This window comes from Blennius ocellaris (assembly GCF_963422515.1).
Source record: "Blennius ocellaris genome assembly, chromosome: 17".
NCBI classification, from domain to species: Eukaryota; Metazoa; Chordata; class Actinopteri; order Blenniiformes; family Blenniidae; genus Blennius; species Blennius ocellaris.
Window position 1 is genome coordinate 23,573,097 of NC_137666.1, and position 12,833 is coordinate 23,585,929.

The 12,833-nt window shown below is 41.7% G+C and overlaps 1 protein-coding gene across 1 annotated transcript; it reads right to left on the bottom strand.

The window, feature by feature from the left end:
• Window positions 1-2,923: 2,923 nt before the first annotated feature.
• Window positions 2,924-9,920, bottom strand: lamtor3 (late endosomal/lysosomal adaptor, MAPK and MTOR activator 3). The gene is made up of 7 exons (XM_080512310.1): window positions 9,846-9,920; window positions 8,666-8,692; window positions 8,481-8,515; window positions 8,351-8,409; window positions 5,915-6,048; window positions 3,865-3,928; window positions 2,924-3,117 (listed from the first exon to the last, which is right to left on the bottom strand). Exons 2-7 carry the CDS (start codon window positions 8,672-8,674, stop codon window positions 3,044-3,046), a joined length of 375 nt encoding a protein of 124 aa, XP_080368436.1. The 5' UTR covers window positions 8,675-8,692; window positions 9,846-9,920; the 3' UTR covers window positions 2,924-3,043.
• Between the last annotated feature and the right edge of the window lie 2,913 nt (window positions 9,921-12,833).

The following is a 12,833-nucleotide window of genomic DNA, read 5'->3' on the forward strand; positions in this document are numbered from 1 at the left end:
TTGTGATCTGTGTTGATGTTAAATGTGCCCGAGGAGGATTGTTTTTCCCAATTATTCCGTCTTTTTCTCCCTCCTCTCCTCTTGTTGTCCTTCTTTCCCCCAAACTTTCTATACAACTTCATGTACCTGTTACCATGACAATAAAGTCGATTCTGATTCTGATTCTGATTCTTGTAAAGCAGTTGTCAAAGAACAACCTCTGGCTCTACTTGGGTACTGGCTGGAGGACATTGCCACTAGCTGCTTCACAACCGGCCTCCACAAGTATTTTGAAACTTCATTTATATGGTTTAGCTGTAAAGTATTGCTATAACTTGCTTTTTGACCGGCTCGTCGCGAGCAAGCTTCAACTTTGACGTGAAAGGATCTACCAGTGGCCGGACCTTATAGCGTATGGTCCTGCTTCAGTGTGACTGAAGTGCAGAGTTTACTGATGACGTCACATCTCTTCAGATTCATGGTGTCACTACCAGTGGCTAGTGATGCCGGGAACGTGTTCATTAGTAACGCGCTACTCGCATATGAGCAACAAGTAATCGGACGCGTTACTATTTCGCTATTTTCAAATTAGTAATCAGATTAAAGTTACTTATCCAAGTCACTGTGCCTTACTATCAATCATCTGACCCACCCCCTTCTCCACTCTCGGCCAATCACAGGGGCCATAATACCAGTAACAGCAAAAATCTGATAATAAAGTCAGATATAAATACAAGAAAAAAATGAAGGTCAAAGGTTAAATATGTACCAGCAGGTCAATATGGATCAGCGGAGTTTTTGACAAAACTTGTAGTAATTTTTATGTTTTCGGCCAATGGGGGGGGGGCAGCTGCGGAAAGTAACTAAAAAAGGAACTTGTAATCCAACTTAGTTACTTTAAAAAACAAGTAATCTGTGAAGTAGCAATGTTACTTTTTAAAGGAGTAACTAGTAATCAGATTAGTTTTTTTTTTAAGTTACTGTGGCAACACTGTTTGGGACACTCGCACAGCCTCATGCCAGAACAAGCAGGTTTCTTCTAACCCAGTGTCTTTCAACCACACTGGTGTTTCCGCGAGATCTCGTCAGGTGAGCCGTGAGAAATTATCACATTTCACATTTCTAAAAAACATTTGCTCTCAGTGTGTTGTAGTAATCCTGTATAAATACTCTTCACCACTAGAGGGCAGCACAGAACTTTGCCGGTGAAATGTAAAGTGACAGACGTCAGTGTGGTTCATCTCCACCTCCTGCTACCATCTTGTATCAAAGTACTGTGTCAGTGACAGTGATGGAGAAGTTTTAGAAAACCAGGATCTCAGCTCTTCATCCATCAGGTCCAGGTTTCACACTGACGGAGTCACTATTAAAAAAAGTCCTTGCTTTCTGGATTTACTGGATTCCTGTTGATAAAACTTTGATGAGAAAGACTTTATATTGTTAATAGAGGCTACACAGTTTCACATTTTAATATTTCCGGGTGGTGGTGTGCCTCCAGAATTTTCCAAAGAAAAAAACTGTGCCTTGCTCAAAAAGGTTGATAAACACTGATCTAATCCCGACAGTGTTGCTCCAGGTTTTTAGCTGGGATGTTTACGGATTTGCCGTGGTCACACTGTGCAGCATAAAGGTTTGACTGCTCTTAAATTAATTCAAAATGTCTCCTGAAAACAACAAAACCCCAGAAAAGACATTGAAGTACTGATGGGGGCAGAATATCTTTTGACCCTGTGAGGCTTCCTGCCATTCTGAATACAAAATCCCATCCCCAGTTCAAAGCCTGACTTTCTTTGACACAAACATATCCTGCAGCATTTTAGAAAGATATGAAAGCCAAGCAAATGTATCATAAAGGGGTAGAAATGTGATTTCTTGCTGGAGCTGTGCTGCAGAGGGGATAAGACTAATCTTCTTTCCTCAAACCGTCACCACATTTAACCGAAGTGGCCAAAGCAGCTGACTGTTAATAAACCGTTGAATTGTGTTTACATGTGAAATGCCAGTTTGATTTAAGCAGCTTCGGCTTGTAAAAAGTGACGAGTTGGTGTTGGAGCGCTGCGGTTTTGTGCGAAGGGTTCAGGAGGTCTGCTTCACAGGTCAGCTTCACACAGGGATGATAATCACACCAGTGAAGGCCGGAGCTGCATTTGCTCTTCTTTGAATATTCGTGACACGTTTACACCTCTAGTGTCACTGACGTCATGATTATGAAACAATAAGAGGCAACAACTCAGTCAATTCAGAACCACAATAAACTGGAAATCTTCTGAAGAGAAGTTTTATTTATTTATTCATGTTATGTCATGCCATTTCACTATATATATATATATATTTGTCATCCATACATGAACAAAAAGGAACAGAGAAGATAACTCTTGTGTAATCTGTCCCTATTAGCAACTTTACAACAAAATCAGATGAATGTGACCCCCCCCCCCCCCCCCACGACTCCTCACCAGGTCTCAGAACATAAAAACAGCCTCCCTTTGTCTTACAGTTCTACAGTTACAGTCAATTATTTTCAACTCTTTTCATCGTCTCTCAGAATTCTCTTTTTGTACATTTTCATAAATTTGTAAACATTTGAACATTTAAATTCTACACATAAAAGTTCCACAGTTTTACTCCATTAACAGATGGACGTTTCTGTTTCAACGACGTCGTGCAAACATTTGCTCTGAAAATCATATTTTCTCCTCTGGCGAACGGTTTGTGCAACAAAATTACTTTGAACATCGTTTGGCAATTTGTTTTTGTTTTGCTTTCCACATAATACATTTTTCAGTGGACAAGGTCCTTAACTTTAAGAAGTTTATTTTCAATAAAGCCAGAAGGAACTGAGATCATCATTCCGACACGTCGTGGAGGAGGAACTAATTAACTGCAGTAATCCGCCACTGCAGGAAAAACCAGCGAAGCGGAAAAGATACAAACAACTGAGGAGTCAAAGATGAAGCTTTATTCAGATTTTTACAGAACAACACTGAAACAAGGAAAGAACACAATCCAGAGGAAGGGGGTCTGGGGGGCCGGCACAGGGGGGGGGGCTCTGGTGTGTCCCGGGTTATGTGACCTCCACCACCTGCCTCAGATCGTCTATTAACGGGGCCAGGTCTTTCTCCAGACTCATGATGAGGCCTGAGGGCAGAGAACACTTCAAGTCAAACCTCCAGTCAGGAAAACAGCCGGGATCACAGTAAACAACTCTAGACCAGTGTTCCTGTGTTGTTAGTTCACGTGATGAAGATGTCTGAAAACGTAAATCATGGCCTGAATCCATCTGAGCATCGTTTAACTCACGAACACAAACGTGAACAAACGTTTTCATTAGAAAATGTGTGTAATTCTATTGAACTATTTAGCCATTAGGTCAACATTCAGCAGTCATCAGGAAACTTCTGAAGGTTATTGGTTGGTTGAACTCAGAGAAAAGGGGCTGAATACTTTTGCACTTTTCAGTTTTTTATTTGTGAAAAACATTTAAAGTCGTGTATAATTTTCTTTGTACTTCACAATTGTGTGACACTTTGTGTTGATCTTTCACATACAATTCCAATAAAATATATTTATGTTTGTGGCGTGTAATGTGACAAAATGTGGAAAAGTTCAAGGGCTATGAATACTTTTACAAACCACTGTATTCATTAATCATTATAGATCTGATTATTTGTACTGCTTTAAAGGCTGGAAGGCGTAAATCCGACACTTCATATGTGATCTGATTGTAAATATCCTCAAATTAAAGCTCACAGCTCCAAATACCTCTGGATATGAGTGAAAGGATTTCTCATTGCTCGTCACTCTCATTCTTCATCTTGAAGCTTCAGCAGGATGAAAATGATCGCGACAACAAGCGTTAGTGACTTGAGAGAAGTTTAGTTTCACCTGTGTTGGCGGTGCTGCTGGCGATGAAGCTGATGACCAGCGGCAGCCGGTTGAACTGAACGATCTGTTCAGGACATAAAGGACATACGGGTCAGAACAGGGAGAATCTCAGAGATGTACTGACGCTTCTTATACAAAGTTCTGTGGTCATGAAGGGTCTGAGTCTCTCAGGGTTCCTAATGTAGCCTGAACCTTCCTAGCAAGGAATCTGAGCTTAAAGTGACTCAGAGTAACTCTGAGCCAGGAGCTGGGAGAAACCTTTATCTCAGTGAGGAGGTGTGGTCGACCCCGTGTGCTGAAAGCAGTGATTGGTTGTTAGAGAAAGGAGACAGAAGTACAGCGTTCTCTGCTCATGGTAATGAATGGAGAGTAAAATGATCAAATATTAAAAAATATGTAGTCATGAAAATTATTTTACATCGTGATGATGAAACTCCGATAAATTTAATTAATTTGTATACAGCTTAAAAATAATTGAACTTACCTCGTTCACATGCCAATTATTATATGAATTAGATTTTTGTTATCGTTTCTGTCCACGCTGGTTATTTTTACGACTGAGTTGATATTAATGGAGGACGTGGACGCTGCTGCCACCAACCCCTGGGATTTGTGGAGCTCTAATGAAAAGAGGTTTGATTTGGCAGAATGATGAAAACAACAAATGGAATGGACACCCAAGAAAAAAAGAACTAGAAATCCCAACTGGACAGAAGAGCAGTGCTGTGAACTCGACCACCAACATTGTTCCTGTAGCATGTTACTAAACATACAGAGAGCAGCTTTCGTTTCTCCACCATCTTGTCTGTTTAAGAAGCTTTTAGGCTTTTTAAAAGTCCCTCTCAACTCCTTTTAACGGGTTTTCACCTTAAAGTCCTTGTGAAATGAAGGTTCCACCTCCAAAACTCTCTAGTGTCTCTTCTAGAACGTTTTCCTGCTAACTGGCTGAAGGTAAAATGTTAAAACACGACAATCTGCGAGAAAATAGCCGATAAACGTCGCTATTTCCTCTGCTGGGCGGAGCTTCTGACAATAACAGAGTGACATCACGAGTTGTGCACACGCCCAAGTTGTGTTTACATTATGGAGGATCAGAGTTTTGACCACCAAGAGGCTGAATTGAACCATATTTCATCATCATGGTCATTTCAAACCCAGTGATTGATGAAGAAGACACAGAAGGTGGTTCTGCCATCGGTGACCCCGTCTGGAACATGTTTGAGGAAGCAGAAGACGCTTCGTCCTCCATTCGTCCTCGTCTCCTCGCCTCAGCAGCCGCCACTTTTCACCTTTGAGGCTTTGAGTCCTGACTTTTGGCAGAACGACCGGCTTCCTGGTTCCAACACGTCCAAGAGCTTTTCTGACTGTGGAATCACTGGAGACGAGTCCAGGTATTACTTGATCGTCTACTAGCCGCCCGAGCTAGCGGCTCCTGCTAGCCGCTAGCAGCTCCCGCCGCCCGTGCTCCTTTTCTCCTCTCTCTGGTCTCTTCCAGGCTCAATCTTTCATCAAGGCTCATAAAACGCCGACTATAACTTCAAAACACTGTAAAAACGTGGATATTTAAGAGGAAACAAGCCGATATAAACACAACAGATGGAGATCTGCACAACTCTTGACGTCACGCCCACGAAGAAGAAGGATTCCCCCGACTTCCTCGGCTGGAGATTCAAAATTCAAATAACTTTGTTATGCGACAACAGTGGTGGGGCAGAGTCGGAGGAACCTTACAAGTAGAACCACAACTATCGTTTTTTTCAAAGTAGTCTTTTACATTTCACTGGGACTTTAAATGCTCGCTGTGCATAAATGCTTTGTGAAGTACTTTCATCTTAATAAGGGTAAACTATATGAAAGATCTTATATGTTTTTCTTCATTTGCCTTCTGATACGGCTTAAATGGCTAAAACCGCTAACTTAACCCCAATAATAAGTCCAAAACGTCTTCAGTCCAGCAGATGACTGTTTGGTCAGTTTCAGTGTCGACCCAACGTGGACGAGTGAAGAACACACGAGTGTTGTGAGGAGAAAGTGAGACTTGAGCTCTGACCTGGTAGGTGTTGTAGTAGCAGATGATGCTTTTATTCTTGGACAGACCCAGTTTACTGCCCTGGTCTGTGGCCAGAGCGAACGTGGACAGGAAGCCGGGTCTGAGCGCATGAACTGGAGCGTTGTCGTTGGCAACTGCAGGAACACAGCAGGTCAGACATGCAGGGAGTTTACAACCTTTGCCACAGTGAAGGAACCTGCACTTCAAATACAAACGGATACTTTGGTTCTTTCTCCATCGCCGGTGTGTCTGATGTCTTCATGATGCTCTACAAACGTACGTCCGCCACACCTGGATTAACAGTGTGTACTACCACCTGAATGCAGAGCAGGACCCTACCCCAGTGGCAGGACATGAAGGCCAGCTGGCTAGGCAGACTTTCTTACTGGTTCCCCTCAGGCAGGCGGAGAACGTCTGGTCCAGACCACACTCATATTGACTTCTGGTTGAAAACCACTGAGGTCCAGCTGGTTACAGGGTTCAAGTATTATGTAATCCGTATACTGTAGTCCAGTGTTTTTCAACCACACTGGTGTTTCCTCCAGATCTCGTCAGGTGAGCCGTGGAAAATTATCCAATTTCACGTTTTTTTCTAAAAATCATTTGATTTTGACAGCAGCTGTGAGAGCAGTGTGTTGCAGAGTAATGATGTATAAATACTCTTCACCACTAGAGGGCAGCACAGAACTTTGCCGGTGAAATGTAAAGTGACAGACGTCAGTGTGGTTCATCTCCACCTCCTGCTACCATCTTGTATCAAAGTACTGTGTCAGTGACAGTGATGGAGAAGTTTTTGAAAACCAGGATCTCAGCTCTTCATCCATCAGGTCCAGGTTTCACACTGACGGAGTCACTATTAAAAAAAGTCCTTGCTTTCTGGATTTACTGGATTCCTGTTGATACAACTTTGATGAGAAAGACTTTGTATTGTTAATAGAGGCTACAGAGTTTAACATTTTAACATTTTCAGGTGGTGGTGTGACTCCAGAGTTTTCCAAACAAAAAAGTGTGTCTCGGCTCAAAAAGGTAGAAAAACACTGCTGTAGTCAGTCGAGTGCCTGCAAATCGGCTTTGCAACGGGTGAAAAATGAGTCCACATTGTGACCGTGCTCACATTTTAGTCTCATTTCAATAACAGATCAAGTTTTGACTAAATGTGCAGTAAGCGGACGGCCGTCGGACGTCACACAGTGACACTGCTTCAAAGTGAGCAGCTGATATGAGAGAAACTTAAATTATTGTTCCACATGCAAGACGGAACATGTTGCGTAACAGCGGTGTCTGAATCTACAGTTCAGCCCTCGTTGAAGAAAGTGATTAAAGCAATGAAGCACTTTGAAGTGAGTCATTGTAGAGACATTGTGTTCAATTACCGTATTTTCCGCACTATAAGGCACCGGATTATAAGGTACACCTACATTTATTGACATAATTTACAACTTTGTTCATATATAAGGCGCACCACATTATAAGGCACATGGAATAGACCAGTGGTCATAACCTTTATAGCTCAAAGCCATTAAGTTACATTTTCCACTGATTCTAACACCCAGAGAAGTGCACACGCTTTATTTTGATAGTCCTCCCTGCAGCCTATGCCAGGACGACACTACACACAAAACCTTATTCACTACTGGTTGACAACTTACAACTACCGGTAATAAACTAAACTACATGAACTAAGCAACAAAAACACAACACAACACAATTATTACCGACACCACAAACCAAATATAACCCCAATAATTGCATTTAAAACACCACAAACAGAAACTCCCATAATTCATTGCAGCTATCGGCTGCACTGAGGAGCTCAGGATGCAAGGCATGATGGGAATTCATGTTTTGTGTTGTTGGAGGTTATTGTGGGTTGTTGTTGGGCTTGGTGTTGTGTTGATTGTGTTTATGTGTTTTTGTTCCCCAGTTTAGGGAGTCATTATTTCATCTAGTTTATTTTGGTTTGTTAGAATGTTGGTGTGCAACCATGAGTGATGAAGGTGTTGTGTGGAGTGTCGTCGGTTGAGAAGTTAGAGTTGTCAAAATAAAAGCTTCTGGTTGTTCAGCTGTCAAATAGCAGTCTCAAGTAGAGCAATTCTTCCATATATAAGGCGTACCGGGTTATAAGGTGCACTGGCAGCTTTTGAGAAAATTTGAGGTATTTAGGTGCTTATAGGGCGGAAAATACGGTAAGTGTCGAGTCTCTTCTAATATTCATCGCTCTGGCGGACGTGGGACTTCCTTGCAGGAAATGGCGGCTCGCGGTCAGTTCTCACATTGAGCTTTACGGGCATGGCTGGGTCCGGGTTTGAAAAACCGGACTCGTGCAAGACTCTGATCAGAGTTACACTGTAACGCCACACTCAACTATATGAACAACAGGAGTTCCCACGTCATCGACACAGTGAGAGAGAAGAGCAGATGGCGGAGCCTCCTGACCTTTGATCACAGGAACACCATCCCGGTCCGTCACCACCACGGCATGCAGACCTTCAACACTGAACAACAACACAGTTTACGGTCAGAGAGAGTCTCACTGGTCACACTGGACTCTTTGCGCCATACACACCTCTGTAGCTGTTTGTACAGGTATCGCTTCAGATCCTGCAGACACAGACATGTGAGACTTTACACACAAGAGCTGTAAATACAGAATAGACACTAAACATACAAGTGTCGCCCTGGTGACAGGAACCAAGCAAAGATCATACAACAGTTCTGCAGTGGAGTCTAGAGAGACTGAGCTGTACTCACATCCGCCATATTGGATGAAGAGAATCACTGTGGAGAGAAAATAACACACCATCAGTCCAAACAGAGTGCTGCGTGTCGAAGGAGGATGTTGTGCTAAATGTCAAAGCTCTGCGACCTTCATGACCACAACACACCATCTGTACCGAATAAAACTCATCGGGAACCTCAAAGCATTTTGAAACTTTGAAAATGAGGAAACACAGTTCATAAATTGTAAGCATCGTGCTGTTACAAATACAAACACTGAACTGAGAAAAACTAATTTATCAAGTCTCTGGTCTTAAAGACATTTAGAACAGTAGACATTGTTGAAATGTTTTTAATTCATTTCAGTTTTTTCCTTCATTCTTCACCAGTGGTTGAAGCCGTGTTATTCTGGACATTTTAGGATTTTAGTGTTATGTTGCAACATTATCTTGAGAATTTTACATTTATTGATGATCATACAATCATTGCAATGTGATAATTTATCAGCCATTTCACCATATTCAATAACTTCTGCATTGTTTTCAAACTAATAAATGTATATTGAAGACAATCATGTTATAGATGTTTTGCTATTTTTGATCTGATAAATCCTCTTTTCAGTTCAGTTCACTGGATTAAAGTCTTTCATAAACATAAACTTGCTCACTTGCCATTTTTGAAGCCCTTTTTGTTGCATATAATACATTATATAGTTAGAAAACATCTTTTACAGCAATCAAGTGAGACTTTGCCGACTTTAACTAGAAATAGTAAACATTTTGACTTTCAACATATTTGATCGCGTGTTAACAGCTCATGAGGATTGTTGTTTACACTTTAGCGTGTTTATATATCCTTAGAAAACATTTTTAAAGTGGCATTTCAATCACAGTCACGATTAACCTGTCCACCTGTCACTGCATTAACTTTTGTTTTGAGGTTATGCTAAAAACATCACAACAATTCCGGGGAAAGAAGGATGCGTCTTTGTCCGATCAACTGTGACAAAAAGACTCCATTAATAGAAAAAAAGTGACTTAATGTTTGTGAAGCAGAAAGTGAGCGATGTTCGACTCGGTTCTCTGAAGCTAACCTGTTAGCTCGGCTGTCAACAGGTATCGCTGCAGGTCAACTGGGTTTTTATTGCGTCTCCGTCTCAATAAAAACACAATTCTCGTTTTCAGGAGCAGAAACACGCTCAGAGTGAACTCACCTTTAATAAAACTCTCCAAAACAAACCGCAGACATCCGAGCACAGCCAGGAAACAACAGCACGTGACAAGACGTCACATGACATGAAGCCGCATGACCACGCGTGACGTATTTCCGCTTTTCTAATGAGGGGCAGTGCGCCACCTGTCGGAGAGAGTCACGGTGGGCGCCATCTTGGATGAGGACCCTGTTCGCTTCGAGTACACTGTACTGTAGATGAGGAAGGAGCATTTGAACAGCGATAAAAGGAATCTAAACAATGATAATAACTATTAATATTAAAAAACAACAGAAACAATGATATAGAAACAAGATGATAACCGTTGGCTGTATTTTAATGGTGATTTATTGAAAGTTATTGCATAAATTAATATTGTATATTGCACACAACAGTAGTCAGAGTTGGGAAGATTACTTGAAAACTGTAATCCGTTACAATTACAAGTTGTCAAAAAATTTAATTAGTAACTTATTCAAGTATTACAATAAAAAAGTAACATACCAGAGTACTTTTAGTTACTTTTGGATTACTTCACCAGCAAACATAAAAATTAAAGACAAGAAAGAATAGAATGTGTCGTCTGCTCACTGTATTGACACATCTTATATACAAAATGCACTTAACAGAACAAGTTTTTAACTATCAAAACTCAGTAACCAAAGGTGTCTAACACTGTTTTTTTTTTAAGAATCAAAACCACAATACAAATAAAGCTCACAAGAATCTTTTTGAATAATGTACACACATGCACGTAAACACATGCAAACACACATCATAAGATCCATCTGAAGCAGCTAAACTACCATTCTAAACAGCTTCGCAGGGTTTAATCGGCCAATAGGCTTCTCAGAGGAATGGAGGGGTGGAGACAAGTGAGGGATCAAAACGAGGCACACCTGTGAACAACAAGACAAACTGCTGCAGAAGAAAGACAAAAAACTTTACAGCCAAGAAGCAGCAGAATATCTCAGGGCTGTGGAGGTGAGGTGAACCAAAGGTACCATATGAGTATCTAACACACACACACACACACACACACACACACACACACACACACAGAGAGAGCTGGGTTTACTGCAGAACTTTGTCAAAACCAATCAAAGGCGACTTTGTTGTGCGTGTTGACACGAGGATGTAGAGCCTCTCCAGACCGGTAGATGGCAGCATTATGAAGGAGACAGTTACGGGTCTCGTTGGTTACTGATCTGTAACATGTTTCTGGTGTTTTGCGCCTCACCTGACATGCTTAAAGGTATAGTAGAGGATTTTCTTCTTCCGGGTGGATCATCAAAATAACTGGTCCTCCCAATTGTCAATCATTCTGGTGATATATGACGTAAGCCCGTCGTACGTGCTCGTCCCTGCGCGCAGCTCACTCCACACGGTCCTCATCATGCCGGTGGCCGACCCGACGCATTATTCTCGGACATTTTTACACAGTTTCACCCCCTCTGGTGCAAATCTTCTTGTAAAGTGAGCTTATGTGAGCGATGCCGACTTGTGACTTGTAAACAGAGCGTGCACGAGGAGAACTGGGCTCGTGCACGTCTCTCGCACGCGTTTTAGTAGGCGTTCCGTCTCGGGAGCAGGTACAGCGTTGCGCATGCGCATTTTTTCAAAAGGTGGAGAGGGCGGTTCTTTCCTAAAATTCGGGAAAATCCTCCTATATACCTTTAATGCAAAACGTGTATTAATTGCATCACGTCTCCTAATACAACATTTCTATAGAATTTTATTTTGTTAAATTGTAGGGCTTGAACTGGTGTGTGTGTGCGTGTGTGTATTTGGATCTGAAACGGTCTGTATGTGTAAACTCGGAGTGGAAATTTTAGTTCATTCCGTGGATTTGTGTGTTAGTAAATCTGACTGTTGAACATTCAGCTCCTCACTGGTCATAAACTTCACTGGAGTCACAAATAGAGGGAATATTTTCTGACCAACTGATGTGTTTTTTTCAAAATTTTTAAATCACATGCAACTCGATCTCTTTATTCATCAGTTTTTAAATGATCCTATTCAACTTCAGAGTTTGTCAACAGCTTTCAGCTGGAACACACACACACTCATACACATTTAAAACTTGACTGCATAACACACGTTGCCACTTCGTAATTAAAGATTTTGAAAAGGTTCCACATGATCACCACATCCAGCAGATGGAAGAACTTCTCACTGTGTCTTTATAACCAAGTTTTCAGTCTTCCTCCTCTTCAGCTCCACCTTTTTACCCCACACATCTCCATCCATGTAGGCAGAAATATTCAACAGTGTCTGGCTGCAGGACCTCCACTGTCAGGTAGTGATGATCGAATTTGAACGAATCGTTCAAAACCCGCGAGTCACTTTACTGAACGGTGACTCACGAGTTTTCACGTTCATTAACTGGTTCACTGAGTCATTCTTGCTACAGCCTCCAGCCGCAGAGAGGAAAATATAAATGTCACTGTTCTGCAGCTCGTCTAACTCCATTACTCACTTTAGTCGCCCTGTGAGAAAAGCAGCTGTATTGTTAAAGAGCTGCTAAAAGAGCTGCTAAAAGCAGCTTGTAGCCAAGCCGCTAACGCTAGCTGCTAAGCACAGCAGCTTCCGGCTCCTTACAGTCACATGAGGCTTTCAGCAGCTCAAGTCAGCTTGTAGGTGAAGTTCAGTACGAATGACCGACCCGAGTCACCTCGAAACTCGAAAGAGTCGTTCACTGAATCTGTCAGTAGTGTTGCACCCCCGAAAAACACAACTCCTCTGTCTTCTCTTATCAACTTTATTTGTCCCGGTTCTGGATATTTTTTAGATTTTCTCACTCCACCGCAGCGAACACGGGTTGCATTCAATCCACATGCCTCGACTCAACTGCCATAAAACAAACTGGTGTCGCAACACTTTAGTTCTTAAAGACAAATGCAACATTTACAACTCAAACCAATGTATCTTAATACAAAGTAACCAATAATCCTTTCTAAAATATATCCAGGTTGCAACAGTAGCACTTCC